Genomic DNA, 21,574 nt, shown 5'->3' on the forward strand with positions numbered 1-21,574 from the left:
CATCAGGGCTTCCCTGGTGGCACAGTGGTTGAGAGTCCGCCTGCCGATGCAGGGGACACGGGTTCATGCCCCGGCCTGGGAAGATCCCACATGCCACGGAGCGGCTGGGCCCGTGAGCCATGGCCGCTGAGCCTGCGCGTCCGGAGCCTGTGCTCCACAACGGGAGAGGCCACAACAGTGAGAGGCCTGCGTACTGCAAAAAAAAAAAAAAAGAAAGAAAGAAAGAAAGAAACAGGACCCGTCAGCTTACTTCCTTCTCCCAAGCTGTTCCACCAGCTGCAACAAATTCTCCCAAATACCTTGGTCATCCCTGACTGAAAATGGATGCCCACATTCCATACAGGGGAAGTATACACCTTTTCTGAGCAAAGCAGCTGTTAAGAACGTTCTCTTATCACCCGGAGATCAAGGAGCCCATCGTGGTAGGTGACACACATGAGCGAACAGGCCACCCCATCCATCATGTGCACAGTAGCACTGGTCGTTCCTGTTCATTGGCGGTGATTAGAAAGGCCTCCTGAAATGCTGCTGCTTGTCGGCTCTGGGAGAAGGAAGAACCCTCCCTTTTCACCTAAGAGAGGCTCTTTGGCAAATCCAAAGCATGCTCTTGCATTGTTGTGGAAAGTTCCCATGCCTGCAGCCACAGGTACCCAGACTGTTTAAAGGCTGCAGGTAGAACTACATTTCAGATGCAGATGTCGACACCGGGGAACCAACTCAAACAGTTTCCATCAGATTTGAAAACCGAAACAGACATGGCAGATCGATGGTGGAAGAGAATAGCCACAAAATTAATTACGTGCAAAATTACTTTTCTTTCTGATAAGAGGATGAAGAAAAAGTATATTGCAAGAGGGAATGACCAAATCACCAACTTTGAATAGCAATCGCTATAAGTTGAGTCTGTGTTTATGGATGCGTGAATATCATTCCTTCCAGATCATTGTGTAAAAGGATCCTGTACTTTTGCATCTCTTTAATCTGATCAGATGAGCTGCGCACACGGGACCCTGTCTGACAGAGGTAGCTCACTCTGGTGGGCGGTTCTCCATCCTGCTTCACAGCAAGGAAAGGAAGCTCCTCCCCCATTTGTCTCTTGCCTTTAGTTTCTCAAACTTATTTCTGAATGCCCAAGAATATTTCAGATTTGGTCAGTTTAATTAGTGGAAAGACTGTGGGCTTTGGAAAGACTGGATTCAAATCCTGCCTTTTTCACTCTATGGCATTAGGCTACTTCCTAACCTCATTAAGCCTTAGTGTTCTCATCTGTAAATGGGTATCTGTTACCCACAAATAATGCACATAACACACCACCCCAAAATTTGGTGACCAGAAACAATAAACATTTATTTATCTCATGAGTCAGTGTGTTGGCTGTGTGGTTCTTTGGTCTGGACCAGGCCAAGCTGGTCTCAGCACATTCTGTTAGCCAAAGCAAGTCACAAAGTCCAGACCAGATTCAAGTTGGGGAAGTAGACTGCATCTCTTCATGGGAAAAGCTGCAAAAAGTTGTGGATACAGGGAGGAATGAATTGTGGCATTTTGCAATCTACCCCACTACCTTATACAAATAAGTGTGGTAAAATATGGTGAGTGCAGCTATTATATCACCTATACATTCAGAAAACATTTGTTGAGTGCCTACTATGTGTACAATTCAACAGCTGCTGCTGTGTGTAATGTAGAGATAAGTCGGACCTCATCTCCAACCTTGAGAAGTGTGCAATTTTAGTCAAAGACTCTGAAGCAATTGTAGGTCACCTTACAATTGTAAAGTGTTGTAAGAGAGGAATTGATAAAACACTATGGGATCTCAGAAGAGGGAGAGATTAAACTAAGAGGCTCTGGGAAGGGATTCTGGCCCCAGCTTATGCTCTGCTTAATGTTTCCCTCTATTTAATTCTAATTATTGATCTCCCAGGCTATCAATAATGACATGGTGCAGGAAACCCAGTCCAGACGGGCAAAGCATTTTAAACTGGAGCAATTTGAGGCAAATTAAGTATTTGAAAATTGCCAGCCATCTGGATCCTACATGCCTAGGCTAACATGGCTGGAGCAAAACCATCTTACTATCTTGCAGGATAATAGTAATCCTCCTAAATTTACCTCTCTGATTAAGATAATTTCCACTAACCCAGGCATCCCTCAATCTCATTAACTTAAACACTTGGTTTCCAGGGACAGGCAGAAACTACAAATTATACTTTCAATAGATTTTTTTTCTGAAAATAGTTAAAAAAAATGTTTGCTCCACACTCTTTGGAACTTCGAAATGATTGAATTAACAGTGTGCTAGAGGGGATTAGAAAAAAAACAAACCTTAATACTGGAAAAGAGATTTCACCAGCAGTGTAACAGAGAGCCTGTGTGGAGCCAGGTTGGGTGAGGGAAGACGGTGCTTACGTTCTCCTGGCACTTCGTGACACGCCAGGGGACTTTAGGCAAGTCCTTTGGCTGAATCTGGGTTTCTTCACTTCCAACCAGGGTATGATTATCTCAGGACTTGATCCTTCACATGTGGAGTCATGAGCTAATGTCTGTTCTGTGTACAGGCTTTCTTGAAAGGAAAAGTGCTACCTAAATACAAGGTACTTGTATTACTGTGAGGTGCTTGGAATCTTAATAGCTTTTTCAACTGCATCCAAAGTGGCCTTCTCTTTGTAAATGCTCTAAGTGGCTGAGACTCAAAGCTGAAAAGGATTTTGTTTCTCCCTCCTTGTAGGGAGTCCTGCCTAGAGTAGGAGGACTACATATTTTTAGAGTGTGCCCAATTTGCCCATTGGGTGGAGAGCTCCACAAACATAAAATTCCTAGCCATTGAGATCCTAGGTAATGGAGATACTGGTGGAGACAAAACTGCCCTGCTCTTTACAGGATGATAATTTTCCTCCTAAGAGTCTAATTGACTAAACTGTTGGTCAGCCAATTAAGAGGACCTTCTAGTTAAACATAAATACTTCGCTTTGAAAGATATTCAAGCGGTATCAATTTTGCCCTTGGTTAATATTCACTGGGCTGTCTCAATATTGAGATTGCTGACTGCTTTGGGATTTTATGACAAAAACAAGAGTTCAGTTTTAGTCTGCCAACTCCTTCTCCCCTAGATTCTTAAATTACATTAAACTTCTCAGTTCATTTAAACCTTTTTGTGTTGTTTGGGTTTTTTGGCAGGCATATCATTATATGAGTTTCCCTAAACTAGTGGGTTGTAGAGAACCAGTACTAGGCTAGTTTATGTAAGACCCACCTCGGGAGATTTGGTAGTTTAGGGGTAGGGCCTCCAAGGATCTGTATTTGTCTAACATACTCCTCAGCTGGGTTTGGGAATCAGTGCATTAAGTACCCCTGAAGTTGTATCTATAGTAAGTAAAAAAGTCTTTACCAGTTAGTTATAGCTGCTACTTTGCTGGGCACTGTACTCATCTTCAAATATTTTTCTAGTAATCCTCATTGCAGTCCTGCAAGCTCATTACTATTGTTCCCATTTTATGAATGAGGAATTGAGGTTTAGAGGTAGGAAGTAATTTGTCCAAGGTCGTAAGCTAGTACATGACAGACCCAGGATTTGAACATGTCTGATTCTAAAGTCAGTTTGACCCTTTCATCCCTCTGCTCTGCTGCTTCTCATCTAGCATGTTCCAGGATCGTGTAGGAACCAGGTAGGACACAAAGGAAGCACAAGACATGATCCTTTCCCTCAAGAAGCTTACTATGCAAGCAGAGTGAAAGGAAGAACCCTTACTCACTGATGGCCGAAGAATATGTGGACCATAGCATTGAGTGCAAACTGTAAAGTAGAAAATTAGAGTAATTCTAGTCTTTCTGTCTTTTCAGTAGAAAATGGAATATCACTGAGTTAGCAGATTTATTATATTTTCCTATTGAACTGCAGTTGTTTTGCTGTGATTTAAACATAGCTTGAAGTAGGTAACAGGTATCCTATTTGAGGTTCGAGCACGAGAAAACTTTTATTGATGTCAGTATTACACTATTTCAAGGAGATGAAATTTGTGCATCAAATATTCTGTTTGATATATTCCATTGTTTCACTGATCTGGCTAGAGCAGAAGTCATTTAGCTCATGAGTAGTATTGTGTTGAATGGACAGTTATTTTCTCTCATTCCAGAGCCAAGTGTAAATTAGAAAGATAAAAGGAACTTAGAAACTCTTAGACAGGTTACACTAACCCTCCATTCCCAGCAGATATATACGTTGCTAAGGAGATAAAGGGACAAAAGACCCAGTCCTGGTCGAAGAATCGATTTAGGAAGTATACAGGGCTGGAGCTAAATCACTCAAGCTGGGAGAGACATTTTCTGTTTCTAGTAGAAGACTCATTTTAGTAGCCAAGCTCTGCAGGTAAGGGCAGTTATGTGATTACGACGAGCGAAGACATACCCACTGTACAGGTCTCAGTCTTTGTTCACTTTTTGCAGAAATAAATTCTGTTCTATTCAAAGAAAAAAATAGATTATTCGGGCTCCTCATGTCTATCTAAGCATGTGGCTCTCCATAAACCACATGAATTTCATCACCAAAATGTTCAGCCAGGACAGGATCTTCCGAGACTGTGCTGAGTCCCTTTACCTCCCCACCTCCCCAGCCTCCACCCCATGCACAGCATTTATCATACTGTACTTTAATTCTTTATTTACTTCTCTGTGTCCCTACCACACAGTGAGTTCCATGAAGTAAGGAATGGTCTTTTGTTCACTAGTATATCCCAGCACCTCGCTAGCACTTAGCTAGTCTGGAACAGAGTAAGTACTTCATAAATATTTGTTGAATGAATGAATGGATGGATGGATGAATTAATGAACAAACAAGTGAATATGATCACATTAAAATTCAGGTGAAAGTAAGGAGTTTTTAAAGAAATCCTTTTTGGCCATCTAGTTTTCCAAACTGTATACTAATACACTATGGCTTTAGGAAGCACCCAGCACACCTTAACTTCCTTCCTGCTGTATATAGGACTTAACCAAGACTTCATTTGTTTTGTAAGACTCAAGAATAAACTCTCAGCTGTCATGGAACTGCAGCAAGGAAAGCATCTTTTTTGGATCTCGTGTTTCTTTTGAGAGGCAGGTGACTTTGAATTGACCAGGGGCAATTACAGAGTAATAGACCTTTATTGCAAAATGGATTATAGAATATGAAAGTGTGCGTGGGCCATACAAAGGGGGAAACTAAATGGCAAACCCCAGAGCACAAAGACAAACGGCGCAGCAGGATGAATAAGAAGGAAAATTTGCCAGGAGGCACTTTTGAGGGGAAAATCATATAAGAAAGATCAGTCAAGTGGAAACCAGAAGAAAAGAGGGAAGTTTGTTGATGTCATTGGAAATCTGAAGTGTCTGCAACACCCAAAAGGAAATGAAATAAAACCCCTGTAGGGATATAAGACCAATTTCTGGGCTAAGCATTTTTCAGCAGGCTTTCTCCTTTCTTTACTCTGTCTTTGCCAACTTATTCTGAAGCCAGAAATAAACTAGTTGTTTTGTTGCACTAAGCATCCATGGAGTCTAGTGGCACCATGGGTGAATGAGGGAGCTAACTTTGGGTCCATTCATTTGAACTTCTCCTTGGGGAAGATCAAGGTTAGAGTCATCTGGAAATTTCTCTTAGGACTTCGTACTGACCCTAAGAAGATCCTGCCTCCCCAGTAATTAGCTGAGGTGTTTCCTTTTCTCTTTAAGGCGGGGAATAAAACAAAAAAACTAGAAGTCCCTGGATTTTGAAATTACTATTAGTTTCCCTCTTGGAAAAAGCTGCTCCTGTATAGTTGAGTATGACCATTATTGATTTATGTGCACTTCCCTTAGTGTACCATAGTATTTCTAATACACAGGCCTCCTCTCAGATTGTAGCAGTCTTTCCCACCCTCTGATCCTTTGGGGTTCCCCTCTCCAAACTGGATGTTGTACTCTTCCTCAGTGCTGCCTTGGAACCTTCTGTTTACTTCTGTTGTACCTCTTATCACAGACTTATATTTAGAGTCGAGGCTTATTTAACATATTTTCTAACTTGTTTGATTATTGTTGCTTCTTTGCATTATTGCCCCTTCCTTCCAGATCCAGCTTCCCTCTTACTGAAATAAAGAATTTATTTAGCACAAAAGGCTATGAGTGCATTTAAAACAGTTTTATTTTTAATACACAGAAAATGGAAACAACCAAATGTCTGAGGTGAATGGTTTCAGTGTGATAGTACATCTATACTATGGAATACTACTCCGCAGTAAAGAAGAACATGCCATTGATACACACAACAAATTGGGTGGATCTCAAGGGTATTGCATGAGTCCATTTATATCACATTCTTGAAACAACAAAATTATAGAGATGGAGAACAGATTAGTGGTTGCCAGGGGTTAGGAACGGTTTGGAGGAGAGGGATGGGTGTGACTCTAAAGGGGTAGTATGAGGGATATCTTTGTGGTGATGACATAGTTCTTCATCTTGATTGCAGTGATGGTTATACGAATCTACACCTGTAATGAAATGACAGAGAACTGTACACATACATTATAACAATGTTGAATTCCAGGTTTTAATACCATAATTACATAAGCTTAATTGGAGAGAAACTGGGTGAAGGGTACATGCGACCTCTCTGGTCTTTATATACCCTTTTGATTTCTTGTGGGGACGTTTCCCCCCACCCTACCCATGTCCTGGGTGGACTCAAGGGTTCTAGCAGCTTCTCTGGCCTTTGGGGGAAGTATTTCCAGCCCCTTCCCACAGATGGGGGAGCTCTCCCAGGCTCTCGTAAAGGCTTTAGGCAAGAACCCAGGTCTCCCTCTGGCCACGTGTTGGTTTTCCAATGAGCATTGCTACTGCAGCCCCCAGCCTGGAGGACCTGTATTTACAGGTATCTTCCGCATCAGCTTCTACTTACTGTTCTCTTCCTTTCTGACACCTGAGAATGTCCTTTTCTTTCAGTCTCAGCTATGCATTATATTCTTTTCTTGTGGTACTTTATCCAATACTCTTGGTGTTTGTAGCCTGATTGGGGCAAGATGGGAGGAATGACTTGTGGGAAGGGGAGACCATTTCTGTCCATTTCTGTAGTTGCCCTGGGACACCGTTTATAATTGTGTTCCTGTACTCCTCTCCCACTAGACTGTAAGTTCTCAAAAAGTGTTAGCGACCAGGTCAAGGTTTTTCATCCCAGTTTTTATGCATAGAAAGTGCTAATATACACGTGTATTGAATGAATGAATGGGTAAATGAGTGAGTGAATCTCCAGAGTTCCATGGAAAAGAGCACAACTATGGTGGCTTTTAAGTAAGATAGTTTTCAAGAATATTTCTATTCATTTTAAAGAAGATATGTGTCATTATGGTGCTTTGTGTAACACAATTCCTTTAAATACAAGAACTGTGTATGATCCATAATATTAATTCAACAGATTTAAAGAAGGAAATAATATTTCCAAAGGAAAAAAGACATTTAAGTGTGTTTTAAGAAGTATTTCCTCTCCTCCCTTTGTGTCTCTCACCATCTTTGGGGGGTTTTAGAATTAGGGAACCAAGCATTGATGGGAGAGGAGTGTGGCCTCTGGTACTGGTTCTCAAACGATGTTTTGCTGAACTTAGGGTTCACTGGGGTCCTCTGGGGCTGAAGGGGGCTTAAGCTGGAGAGCAGTGGGTACGTCTTTTGGCATTGCCTCCCTCCCACCCCCATTTTGGCACAATTGGAGACATTGGCTCTGCTGTCAGACCTCCTGGGTTTGACCATAATTCCCATCCCCACCCTAACGAGCTGAGTAGGCAAGTGCCTTAATATCTCCGCCTCAGGCTGTCCAGTCTTAGAATGGAGTTAATAATGATACCTACCTTATGGACTTGTTGAGAAGATCTCTGAGTGTTATCCTCTCAGACACTGAGAAAACCTGGACAAATTTTGTTTTGTTTTGTTTTGTTTGCAATTCTCTCTCTATAAAAATATGAATAATACCACAAATTTTGGTATATTTTAAATTTCTCTTCAACAAATTCGTGGCTTTGTCACATGAACAGTAATTGTGCTACTTACGAAGTCATTATAGGTTTTATAAAAAAGATATCATTTCATAGTGCGGTGTAGGTGGTGTGATTGGGTATTTGAACAGTTTAAGGTTGCAGGACTGTGCTGTCTTCTTTCTTGGTGATTGTACTGAAAACTTATTTTGAAGATTATATCAGACATCCAAATCTGAGGTCACTGAGGATTAGGTCGTTGTAGACACTGAACGTAGTAATTCTCCACTCATGATTATCCCACAGAGGGTAAGGGAGGCTCTCACTTCCCTCTCCTCAGTAAATAAACTGAGTCCCAGAGTGGAGGGGCCCCCTCATTCAGGACCCTAGATGTGGGGTGATTGTGAACCCAGGGCGAGAGCAATGCCCAGGCTGACTAACCCCCTGGTGCTGTTGGGGAATGTGGCCTGCCTGCCCTTCTAAGGAGAGCAGGCTCTGACTTTCCCAAACAGGTGCCTTTGGTGAAGGTGACGTACCTGGCTATGGGCTTCTCCTCCGCTGAGGCGCTGGGGAGAGGAAGGAACCAAGGCTGAGATCCTTGTGTCTAAAGTAACGCTGCCTACCAGAGAACTTGAAGCCATTGCACCCTCACCTCCCTCCCACCCTCTTTCCCCAGATGATCACGAGCAGAGTCCTTCTTTTACCACAGAAGAAAGTGCGCCCCTTTTGTGTGACTGATGCCAGCTGTTTGGATATTCCCTGTGCGTCTCTCTGAACTCAGCTTCTAAGGAGACATATCATCTCTTACGGGCACAGAGAGAGGAAGATTAAGGGCAATGGGAAGGCAGCATGCATTTATTTCTTTTCTTTTAAATTTATTTTATTGAAGCATGCATTTATTTCTAAGCCATCTCTAAGGCCTGGCTCTATCTTAGGACTGTGATTTTGGCCAAGTCACTTGACTGCTGTGGGCCTCACTTTCTTCATCTGTCAGATGAGGAGACTGTACCAGATAAGAGGCTTAAAATTTTTTTGTTTAAAACGTCGGCGCATTTTTCCACAACACCTGAATATGTAACACAGAGAAATGTAGAGTTGTTCCTGTTGAAGGAGGAGCTGTAGCCTGGGCCCCTTGTCCTCTGTACTCCCAGATCCTCCAAGGTCCCCTATAAGGACACCTCCAGAAATCCTTAGGCTGAGTCATGAGCTACTTGAACTTGTAAGAAATTAAAATACTGCATATAACATCACATGACACTTCTACTTTATATCTAAGGAGCGAAGGATCCACATACGATTGCCACATTAAAACATGCACCCCTTTTTAAAAAGTTATAAATTTGTTAACTCTGTGGGGAAAACGCCCCACAGTGGTTATTGAAGTTTGACTCACAAGCAGCAAAAAAACCCACTAACAAACAACATAGTTTGCTAAATAAGTCCTGGGCCTCTAAGGCCCACTCAGATATAACACTGCAGGACTCAGTGTCACTGGTCATGAAAGGCATTGGGGCAGTCACTTGTCCCTCACACTTGGCTTTCGTGACCACTGGGCTGGCCACCAGTCTCATGAGAATGCTGGTTTGTGCCTGTGTAACCTCAGCTTGTTACTGGATCAGAATACAGGATGTGGCATGGCCAGGGGCTTCTTGGAAGAGCTTCTGCATCCTGTGAACATGGGGTTGTTCCCTGCCAGCTGCTGAGACAAACCAGTGATCCTTGTGGAGAGCACAGGCTTTTATCAATGAGGAGGATTCAAGGCTTATTATTTTTCCCCCTCCCTCCAAGCAACACTCCCACTGTTCAGGCTTTAATACCAAAACCCTATGTTTGCAGAATCAGTGCCAAAAAGTCACTCATCAGTGAAACTCAAAGATAATAGCTCCTATTGATCAACTTGGGAGAAGAATGTCTTGCCCTCCTGCAGAGGTCAGGAAAGATAAGGGCTGGAGTTTTCTCAAACATGCTGGATTTGCTTAAATTGGATAAAACCACATAAAAACACTGATGTTCTAAGAGAACTGGTGACCGATTCAGGAAAACCTCACAAAATGAAAAGATTGGCTTGGATTAGTAAGGCATGCAAAATAGGGTCTTTCTAAAAGCACAGCAAATGCATCATTTCAAACCTAGACAGGGATATAGCCGCTAACTGGAGTATGTCCACACGGTGTATGCCCATTTGCCTTGCTAGACAGAAGGGGAGGCATGAAAGATCTCGAGTGTCCACTCTATGCTGGGCACTCTTTTGGTGCAGGACCCTTTTGGTCCATAATGTGATTTAGTCCTTACCACATTCCTGTGAGATGGCTTTTATTGTCCCCATTTTACAGATGGGAAAATAGTGGTCAAAGAATGTTAAGTAACTTGGTCCTGTTCACAAAATTAGTAAGTGGCAGAAATTAGTATCTTAATGTAGGTGTGTATTTCCATTAAATATTCTACTGTCTCCCAGTTGGCACATACAAATTTGCCATTACCACAATAAATTTTACACACAGAGAGGCTGCTAGTCTGGTATTAAATATCCCATCCTTCTGCCACGGTGAAGAAAATAAGAGAGGAGCTGAATCCTTTAGTGGAGATCCTGCAGGGTCAAGACTGGCGGTCGCATCTCTCTAAAGCTGCAGCTGACCCTGGAATCGAGGGCTCTCAAATTGAGATGTGCTCAATTTTTCTTGCATAAAATTCAGCCTGCTTTTCGGGAGGTGAGGGGGGAACCTTATTACACATCATTTTTGTGAGGGGCTACATTAAACTACTAACATTAAACTTTTCACGTTAAATAATCAGCCTTTCTTTTAAAAACATGTGGCCTCAGAAGACAATATTTTTCAGGGAGATTATTCATATTTTAAAATATTTTATCTATTTTATCTGTTTTTATTATCATTTTATCTGAAAAGCTGAACCTGTGGTTATCTCAAGGAATAGATCTGGAGTCTGAGAACAAAATTCCTCAGAAGCATCACAATCACTTAATGAGCTTGTGAATTGAAATTATCTTTGCTGTAGCCTAAGAACCCAGTGGTAATTAGTGTCCAGGGACACAGGGGGAACAACTTCAACTGTTAGCAGTGCCAAGAATCCATTCATTTGTCATCAGTCTCAAATTATATTCAATCAGCAATTCAAATTCAGGCTAGAAAAACCAAGTGACATGTAGCTAACTTTCTATAAAATTAACACTGTAAAGTGAAACCTATGTTTCTGGCAATTTAGCTGTGAGCAGCAGTAAGATGAAGCTATGAAAATATTGAATGTAAATGCTGTCAAAATCTGTCTTAATCCCACCACTTCCCACTCTTTGCTTCCTTGCCTGAATTGCTGCCGTGGCTGCCGTGCTTCTATTCCCAAGCTCCCCGAAGTCTGAGTATCGGAGTGCTTGATGGGCCTTTTTATAAGGGGAACCACAGCAGTCCAGAATACTGCCGACAAGGGGGCTTTATTCAAAGAGCCAAAGTGGGTGGCAGCAGGATGGGGGTCAGCGTGGAGTTGCAGCTGGAATCACACATGGAGGGTTCCAAAATGTAGACAATTAGCACTTCCTCGTGAAATCACCTGCATGAAATACCCATTCCGAGGACAAGTGGTTGATAACAGAAGCACTGTCTTCCATCGTGGTTTTGTGCTAAGTATCTTTCTTACCTGGGCAGATTTTCCTTCTTGGCTTCATATTTTGGAATTCTCTGTGCTGTAAGATCCCTGCCGTACTGCTCATCTGACTTCAGTTCCCCTGAAAAGAATCTATGCTGTTGTTGGCTGAGGATGTAGCAGGTGACTGGGGCTGTTTGGGGTGGGAAGGGTACGTGTGGTTTGTGTACTTTCTTTCCCACCTGCTTTCTTTTCCCACCTGAACAGGGGAAGAGACAAGCCAAGGAGGCCTGCACAAACCAAACAACCTTTTGTCTCTGCTGTACGTGGCAGGTTGATTGGAGACCCAGTAGACAAGCTAGAAGTGGCCTCTGCAAGGTCTCAGTGGGTAAACATCCTGTCCTTGGCAAAGCTCACTGATGACGGGTTGTGGCTTCTATGGCCATGTGGCAGACGGTCCCCATCAGTAAATAAGGAAATGTAGAGAGTGTGCTTATCTAGGTGAAAAGGTGAAGCCAGAGAGAGGTATGGTGAAAAACTAGTCCAGTTTCATAGACTGGAGGACTGGGCAGCATGAGCTGCCAGGAGGTATGTGTGTGGTGAAGTCAAGCAGACCTGGATGTGAATCCAGTTCTGCCACTTACTAAAGTTTATCTTGCATTCCAACACAGATCCATTTTCAGTGACTACCTAGAGCACTGTGTTGAAAAGGCTGTAAGGCAGACCCCAGGTTTAATAAGCAAAAAGGGCCATAATTGACTAATGATGTCTGAAGGAAGGGGAAGTGATGGCATGGGTGCCACAGATCTAACGACCCAGGCTCTGGGCTCTCTGAGATCCTGCCTAGCACTAAAGTTCTGTAATGCAGTGAGTGTGTATGTGTGTCTGCGTGCATGTATGTGTGTAACCTAACGATTGGTTAGTGCAATCCTATTAGAATGTGCTAGTAGGATGGTGTCATGGGTTAAATTTTCAAAAACAAAGACATCATTTGTATATTACAGCATATCACTGAAGAGTTTTAAAATTTTAATAGTGTATCATGTCCCTTAGACTATTGGTTTGCACGTTTGCTTTAATTTAGAGTGGTTTTGAAAATTATCTTTGAATTTGGGTTACCACGAATGACTCTCCATATTCAACTATTTAGCTTTCATTTGTCTTGACTTAAGGTTTCAATATAGAGAAATCGATTTCTCTATTAATAGAAATGCTATCAATTCACAAACACAAATGAAGCCAGCAGCAGGAACAATGCTGTTCTCATGTTTCATGGGAAGACTATTGACTATATTAATCTAAGATGTGTCTTCTCACAAGAAAAGGAAGAGTTTGTGTTTGATGGTATTTGGTTATTTCTGTAGGTTTGGTTTTCCGTCAATGAAATATTTGTATTTTAATTTTCAAGCCTGTGCTTTAAAGAAAAAAAACTTGGAATCTGGCCTCCAGTGTGTTTGTCTGGATAGCCTCTATAATGCAGGCACCTCTGCCTGGCAAGTAGAGCAGACATTCAAGTGTACTAAGCTATGGGACCGCGTGGCTTCTCTTGGAAGGCAGGGCCTTTGGAAATCTCCTGTAATGCTTCTAACAGCCCATAAGTTACTATATTTAATATTGCCCTTGTCTTTTTCCCCTCCCTTCTTTTTCTTTTCAGAAACAGAATTGTCGGTCACTGCTGACTTAGTGCCTACCTCATCCTGGAACATTTCAAGTGAGCTCGACAGAGGTACACAGTGGGGACACGTAGGGGTGGAGGTGGAGAAGGGGAGGCATGAAATGCCAGGTTTACTCCTGGCATGGCTGTCTTTGAAATCAACTGCTTTTTAGATCACTAGAAGGAGGCGGGGGCCAAAATAAATTCCCTGCTTACTGTGATCATTTAACATTTAATTACTTGGAATTCTATTATTTCTGGAAAGGTTTTTTTTTTTTCCTCTCTCTCTCTCTCTCTCTCTCTCTCTCTCTCTCTCTCTCTCTCTTTCCTTTTCCTTCTTCCCCTAAAATGTTGCACATGGTAAAAATGCTTCAAGATGTGAAAAAGGGTAGTTTCTGACCTTCCTGACACTGCATCTAGTGGATCTTATTTAGAGGATTTGATTCTGCCTGAGCCAGGACTGATCAGAGCTGTTTGCTGGGTGACCTTTTACAGTGAGTATTTGATGTGCTTGCAGGGTTCAGGGCAGAGTATTTGGAATGTTTGTAATTGCCTGTGCATACAGATGGCAGCTTCCTGTGTGCACGTGGAGAACAGGTTCCTGCTATGAGTCTGTTGTAGTATTAATTAAGTCCTGCCATTTGCTAAGCACTGGCTACTCTATAGAGATCCTATGTCCTGGAAGAAAAATCAGGACACATTCAGAATCCCTGAAATTGGCTCATCCTACCCTTCAGGCATATTTCTCTTTAGTCCCCTTTATGCCCTTTTATGCATCTCCAGCCCGGTTTCTATTTCATCTTATATGTCCTGTGCTTTTTTGCTTCTCTACTTTTGTCTAAGCTGTTCTTTCCATCTGAATTGCCCTTCGTTCCTGGCCAGTCCCCATTCTCTCCCCTCTACAGGGCAACAAATTACTTCTCCTTTAAGTCTGAGCATATAGTCTGTATTAGCCACAGTCTTATCTAATCCCTCAGTGGGAAGTGGCCTTTCTGTATTTGGAACCCCCATAGTCTTTTTCTCTGTTCTTCTCTTAGCATTTTCTATGTTATATCATGGTGATTTACATACTTGTCTATCTCGCCCTTAAACCTGGAAGTTCCTTGTAGGTAGGATATCTATTTTTTTTTTCCTGTCTCTATTAAAAAATCTAGTAGAGACTCTCATTCACAGGAAATCCTCAATAAATATGTATGGAATGACAGGTGAGTCACACTGTAGTCATATAGATGGATGGGCCACATCCATATATATATATACAGATACATTCAACAATCTTACTGAGCTTCTACTTTAGTTCAGGCATGATTTTATGTTCTGGGATTATAGCGATAAAAGGAGCTCAAAAATCATTGTCAAGAATTGCCTTTTGGGCTTCCCTGGTGGCACAGTGGTTGAGAGTCCACCTGCCGATGCAGGGGACACGGGTTCGTGCCCCGGTCCGGGAAGATCCCACATGCCGTGGAGCAGCTGGGCCCGTAAGCCATGGCCGCTGAGCCTGCGCGTCCGGAGCCTGTGCTCCGCAACGGGAGAGGCCACAACAGTGAGAGGCCCGCGTACCGCAAAAAAAAAAAAAAAAAAAAAAAACTGCCTTTTATGATCAGCTGTCTTTTGTCTGCTCATGTATTCACTGGGAGTTAGATTTCCTCTCTGAGGAAAGAGAATGTTACTTTATAAAACAGTAATGGGCAAATTTACTTTGCTGGTTATGCTCTTTAGGCATTTTAGGGTGGCAGGATGAGGTGAGACGTCTTTTCACCTTAAATCGAAGGACATTTAGGTTCATTTTTTATTGTCAAATTTGATCTGGACATTCTTTTTCTAATTAAGGATTAAAACAGGGACTGCATGTTATGCCTCTCCATCTGCAGCACCAAGCACAATGCTTAGGAGGCAGTAGTTTTTCAACAAATATTCGTGGATTTTTTTTTAATGGAAAAGAAGAAATAAAGCATACTAAATGTTGAAGCAGTGCCTACTCTGTGCCATGCAGTGTGCCAGGGGCTTTCAAGTATGTGAACTTACTTGGCAAGCTCCTTATAGCACCAACAGAAAAAATTATATCATTGCACACTACCTGTTACTGATCAACTTCCAGTTACGGCTCTAGAAGGACATCAGTATGTGCTAAAAAGGCAGCAGAGCCACCAGTCAACTACCTAGCCTGCCAGACTTTGAATTTCTAGCAGACCAGCACTGTAATTAGAAGCTATTGCCCTTCAAGAAAGTAGCGTCATGTAGTGTCGAGTAGTAGAACCTACTGGCCAAAGGGTGGAACTAAGGCAGTCCCCAAATTCCTTTGATTGTTTAGCATGGCCTTCCAGAGAGCATGGATGGCTTTCCAGGGGTTCTTGGTGTCTTCTTTCTCTAGAAGATAATTAGTATGTGGTCTTTACTTCCCATTTAGAATGAAAGCGAAAGCTGATTGATTCATTTATTCACTCATTTTGATCAATTCTTTATTGCTTCTGACTCTGATCTGGGCACAGTCTGAAGACTCAGGATCAAAAGATGAATCAGGGACTTCCCTGGTGGCGCAGTGGTAATCCACCTGCCAATGCAGGGGACGCGGGTTCGAGCCCTGGTCTGGGAAGATCCCACATGCCGCAGAGCAACTAAGCCCATGAGCCACAACTACTGAGCCCACGTGCCACAACTACTGAAGCCCATGCACCTAGAGCCCATGCTCTGCAACAAGAGAAGCCACCGCAATGAGAAGCCCACACACTGCAACCAAGAGTAGCCCCTGCTCGCCGCAACTAGAGAGAAAGCCCGAGTGCGGCAATGAAGACCCAACGCACCCAAAAAAACAAAACAAAAAAAGATGATTCTGAGTCAGACCAAGGTCTCTGTCCTCCATGAACTCAGAGCCAAGAGAGAAGGACTGATATCTAAAGGCATAAGAAAAACTTTCTGGTCAGATTGAGTTGTCAAGGGACATTCCTCCCAATCACAGAGAGATGCTAGTGTAAATACACAAGGGAAAAAAAAAAAAAATCCATCACCAGGCTTGTATGCAGAAAGGAGAAATCTCCAGGTGCCAGAATTGAAGAACAAGCAGTGTTCAGTGGGAAGGAATGAAACAAAAGGTCCTATGAAAACATGGGAAGTATGTATGGTTCTTAGGGGCTGGAGTTTCAGAATCCTATAGGGATGAGAGCTGAGGCCATAGGAAACAAACTCCTTTCCAAGGCTGTCAATGAGGAATGACAGACCTGAGCATGAAATAAGGAAAATTCTGCCAAGGATCTGGTATGGAAGTCTATCAACCACCCTGGGCCACTGGGATCACCCACAAGAAATCAAAACCCCAACCTGTGTTCTCCATGGGTATGGGGTTGGTATACTTCTCTTATAGTGCACAAGCCACAAACCAAGAAGATAATGTAAAAACTTGGTCTGGAATTGATTAAACTATGAGATCCTGACAGGAGACAGCCTAAAGCCAAAAATCATTGTCAAAAAACATCTCAACAGCCCAGCACGTATGGGTCTCCCACCAAAAACAAAATTTAAAAACTCAAAACCACAAAACAACAGAACTCCTGATGTTAAGTAATTTTAAATATTATAGTGTGTTCAAGAGAGGGAAAAAAAGCCACCATTAGTGAGGGTCAGACAAAACACATGGAGAAGTTCATATCTTAGGAACTAAAAGCAATAGACCGATTTGAGAGAGTAGGTATGTTTAAAATGTTTCCTGGTGAAAGAGGAAATAGAAACCATAGGCCAAGTACACGATAATATGGCCAAAAAGTAGACATTTTACAAGAACTAAATAGAAATTCTATAATTGAAAAATAGAGTTATAGAAATTAAAAATTCATCAAGCGGGTTAAACAGTGGCTGCACTCAGCTGAAGAGAGAAATGGCGAACTAGAAGACAGATTGAAGATAATATGGTAGTTCAGAGAATGGGCCCTGGAGCCAAGGTGACTAAGTTTGAATCCTGACTCTGCTACCTGCATGCTGTGTGACTTTGGGCAAGCCACTCCACCTCTCAGTGCTTTGGTCTTCTCATTTGTGAGATAATAACAGTACCTACCTCACATGGTGGTTGTGAAAATTGATCTGGCTAACAAATCTGATAAACTAATTAGTTAAGAAGTAACAGCTGTTTTTGGTTAATATGGTTATTACTTTGGGCTTGGTAGTTAAAAAAAAAAAATCATTGGTATTTTGGCAGGCTTGTAAGGAAAGCGTATATTAGGGTTGGAGTGAATGTTTCAGATCCTGTAAAATCAGCCCATGTCAGCAGCCACCCACTCTGGCCTCCCCCACATGGCTGTTCACCCACACCAGCACCATATTTAGTTTGGTATAAAGGTTCTCTATGGTCTTACCCTTGCCAGGTCCTCTCACCTCACCCCTACACTCCATACTTTGTACTCTTTGTTTCAACAACCCGCCTCTCTAATTCCCTAAGTATATCCTTCTTTACTTCCAGTCTCTCTGCCTTTGTTCATACAGTTCCTTTTGATTGTATTGTCCTTAACCTTATTCTTCACTTGGCTGACTCCTTTATTTAAGCATCACCTTACACATTGCCTCATCCCCTTCTCCCCGCAGTGCTTCTAATGGGCATGGTGCTGAATAAGACCACCAGTGTTCCCGTTTTGATGGACCTTGCATTCTAGAGGGAGAGGCAGATAATTACGAATCCTTTCATCAACCCCATTGACCATGCCATCAACAGTACCCCGAAACATTTAATATGTGGGGTACCATGTGACCCCATGTCTGTCTTGCTCAGAATCCTTACCAGACTGTACTGACATCATCGATTCTGTGCCCGTCTCTTTAAAGTCAGGTCTCTCTTATGCATTGGCAGCTCTTATTGCCCAACCAAGTGCCTGGTGTGTAGTGGAAAATGTGTTAAATGGTAGGGGTTCCAGTGCCATCTGTGCCAACTAGTGTGAATTCCTACTAGGTGTGAGGCCCTTGCTGAGCATGTGAAGGCATCATTTGAATTCACACCACCGTGGGCAGCAGAACAGATAGGCAGCTGAGGCTCATGAGGGTTAAAGGACTCGGCTGAAGGGCATAGCTGGCAAGTGGTGGTGCCAGGATTCCCACCAAGGCCTCCACACCAAGTCCAGGGATCCATGTCCGACATGGCAGTTGATTGCACTGTCTCCCCTGCATTCATATCCCTCCTCCAGCGGGACAATTTCCCTCACATGGAGAAGCAGTAAAATAAAAGTCCGTCACTTGGTATTCTTTAATGCCTTTCTCTTCACCGACCTGCTCTGTTCCGCCCATCAATCCCATTCTGGCTCCCCAGCCTCACGCTGGTCCTGGTTTTCTGTTAAATGAATCCAGTCAGTGGCATTAAACAGTTACCTGTTTATCCTTTCCAACAGGAAATGAAATTTAAAAGAGACAAGGCCACCCGGGAAGAGCCGTTGAAAGCTACTATTGACGGGGCATGGGGGTAATTTCTGAAACAAATGCTTCAGAAGCAAGTGCCTCCTAAAATAAATCGATCTACAGGGGCCCAACCTCAGCTTCCCTGTGGAGGTTTCGGGGTGGGGCATGATGAGGGCCTCTTTCCCCCTCTTCCACTTTCAGTCACATGAGGTCTCTGAGGTTCTCTATAGAAAGCCAAATGTTTCTTTTGGAGAAAGCACTGGAAATTGCACCCGTAGGTAGCAGAAAGGGAGGGAGCCTACAACTTAAAAAAATACTGAGGCCTCTTTCCAACTGCAAACAGTTCTCTGTGCTGACAGACTAGATTTGGGGGTATTTTCGTCCTGCTCTGCTTTTTTAAGAGCTGGCTTTCTCTACCAGCTCAGAGCTTTACACATGGTAGGGAAGCATGTAAAAGGTTCTTATGAGCATGAACTCCGGAGTTACTATGACTCTGAGCTTCCTTTTGCTCACCTGTGGAGCAGAGGCCTTCATCTCTATCACCTAAGATTGTTTTCCTGGCCAACAAACACATCTGTGGGTTGCGTGTGTGCTGTACCTTAGGACAGCCGCTTGCATGGTCGCAATAGACAGATACGTGCTGGCCTCAACCCCATAGCTCACCATCAAGGGTTGTGACCAGGTTTTCTAGTTCGGGAGTGGTTGCTTCCTCTTGTCCCCCTCTCTCTGTTACTTGATTTGTCTTTGGTACATAAAGAGTCTATTTAAATAGCATTGACTGGTCTATACCTTGGAGCTTTGTTCACAGCTAGTCCTCATGGGACAGCTGAGTCCTTTCTTTGTACTCCTAATAGTATGTTTCAGGAGCAGGGACAGTAGGTGTAGGGTTAAGAGACGGATGGACTAGAGACTTGGTACTTGGCAAGCTACAGAGTAGTCCTCCTGGGACTGGTAGCTGGTTGGAGGAATTTCTGGGGGAATTGCTGGGGGTAGCTTTGTGGTGTTTAAAACAGCCCAAGTTCAGCAGCCTTTGGCCTTATGCAATGTCTTCTTAATATTGATGGCATCGTTTTCTTTAAAGGACTGATATCATACTGCCACTATTAATTGCAAAAGCACTTGGAGCCTCTGTAACCTTATATGGAAAATGGGAGAAGTGGTATCACTCCAAAGCGTAAAATAGAGTCTAAAGTCCCACCACAGTCTCTAGAACAGATAGTTGCTCATTTCAGGCAGTTCTCTTACCCCCACCCCTTCTTATTCCCAAGGGGAGGGTAGTATGACCCAGTGAATGAGCACTTGACAAAGAACCTAGATTCTAGTCCCAGCTCAAGTGCACAACCAGGTCAGTGACCTGTCATTTAAGCTCTGGGCCTCAGTGTTCTCATCTGTAAAAAGGGAGTTATCAATTCTTGTTCTGGGAGGCATCAGTGCTGCAGGTCCATTATGGTAGCCACCTGTAGCTGTTCAGTACTTAAAATGTGGCCAGTCCAAAATGAGATTAGTGTGACTGTAAAACCCATACCAGATTTCAGTGGCTTATTCCATTGAAAAAGGACTTAAAATATCTTATTAATAATTTTTATATTGATTATATGTTAAAAGATAATTTTTCATATATTGAATTAAATGAAATATATTATTAAAGTTAATTTTACTTGATCCTTTTAATGTGGCTACTAAACAATTAAAAATTACACATGTCACCTGCATTATAATTCTATTCAAAGGTACTTCTCTGGGCTTCCCTGGTGGTGTAGTGGTTGAGAGTCCGCCTGCCGATGCAGGGGACACGGGTTCGTGCCCCGGTCCAGGAAGATCCCACATGCCGCGGAGCGGCTGGGCCCGTGAGCCATGGCCGCTGAGCCTGCGCGTCCGGAGCCTGTGCTCCGCAATGGGAGAGGCCACAACAGTGAGAGGCCCGTGTACCGCAAAAAAAAAAAAGGTACTTCTCTAATGAAACAACAGCTAGAACTTCAGATAAATCTAACCTGTGTTTCCTACTTGCAACATGAGGACATGTTCTCATATCTATGCGAGGTTTAACATTCTAGGAACTGCTTTTTATTAAAAGAAATTTTTTGAAAACTGATTTTTTTGTGTGTGTGTGATGCTTAAAAATATATCAAGTACTTTATGTGTAAGGGATAAGCATTATTGATTCTAAGCTGATTGTTAACTCTCAGAGAAAGGCAATATCTCAAGTAATCTCCCTCCTGTGCAGAAAAACTTTGTAGGTTAGAAGTCCAAAGCACAAAAGATTTATACTTAGATAATGATTATATAAATGACAGCAATGGGACCCCAGAACAAGTCAGGAAACCCCAGCTTCGGGGCAGTAGTTGGGTGTATTCAAACAGGGCCCTGATGATCCAGTGTTGCCTCTATCTCTCAGACTTCACCTTGCACTATTCTTTCCTGCTGGCTATGCTCCACCAGCCACACTGGCTTCCTTTATGTTCCTCTAGCAAGCCAAGTGCTTTCTTGACCAAGGGCACTACTCAGAATCCCCTTTCTCTTGCTTTTCCCCTCCTTCAGATCTTGACGTAATTGTCATCTCCTCAGATAAGCTTTTCCTGATCATCCAAAGTTAGTTTCCTTTTCCTTTATAGTGATTTTAAAAAGAAAGAAAAAAATCTGGTCTAGGTCTGGAAGCAGTGAGAAAAATCCCTTCTTGATAAGAAAGCAGGGGAGCTTCTTGCCAGCTCTGCTGTGTCTACTTTATCCCTCACTAACTCACAACAAGCTTTCAGTCCCTTTGCCTGGAACCCAGCATGGAAGCACGTGACATGGAAATCATTTCCTCTTCAACCAAGCTGCTCTCTCCAGGACTCTTGTTAATCCTCTTTACTTGACAAGTCCATTCACTTTAGGGAAGGGAACCGCCAAGATGAGAACTATGCAATTTTGTCATAAAATGGAGGGGAAACGAACATTTACGGTCAATCTTGATTCTTCAAAGCCTGCTCCAAGGGGAGGAGTTGGCCAT

The 21,574-nt window shown here is 42.8% G+C and overlaps 1 protein-coding gene across 1 annotated transcript in view; it reads left to right on the forward strand.

The window, feature by feature from the left end:
• The window catches only part of ROR1 (receptor tyrosine kinase like orphan receptor 1), a 427,692-nt gene that overhangs the window by 228,638 nt on the left and 177,480 nt on the right, over positions 1-21,574 (forward strand). The window contains exon 2 of the mRNA XM_060119439.1: positions 13,216-13,287. Coding sequence (XP_059975422.1) covers positions 13,216-13,287 — 72 coding nt within the window. The remainder of the gene's footprint in view (positions 1-13,215; positions 13,288-21,574) is intronic.

Source organism: Mesoplodon densirostris, chromosome 2 (genome assembly GCF_025265405.1).
Source record: "Mesoplodon densirostris isolate mMesDen1 chromosome 2, mMesDen1 primary haplotype, whole genome shotgun sequence".
Lineage (NCBI taxonomy): Eukaryota > Metazoa > Chordata > Mammalia > Artiodactyla > Ziphiidae > Mesoplodon > Mesoplodon densirostris.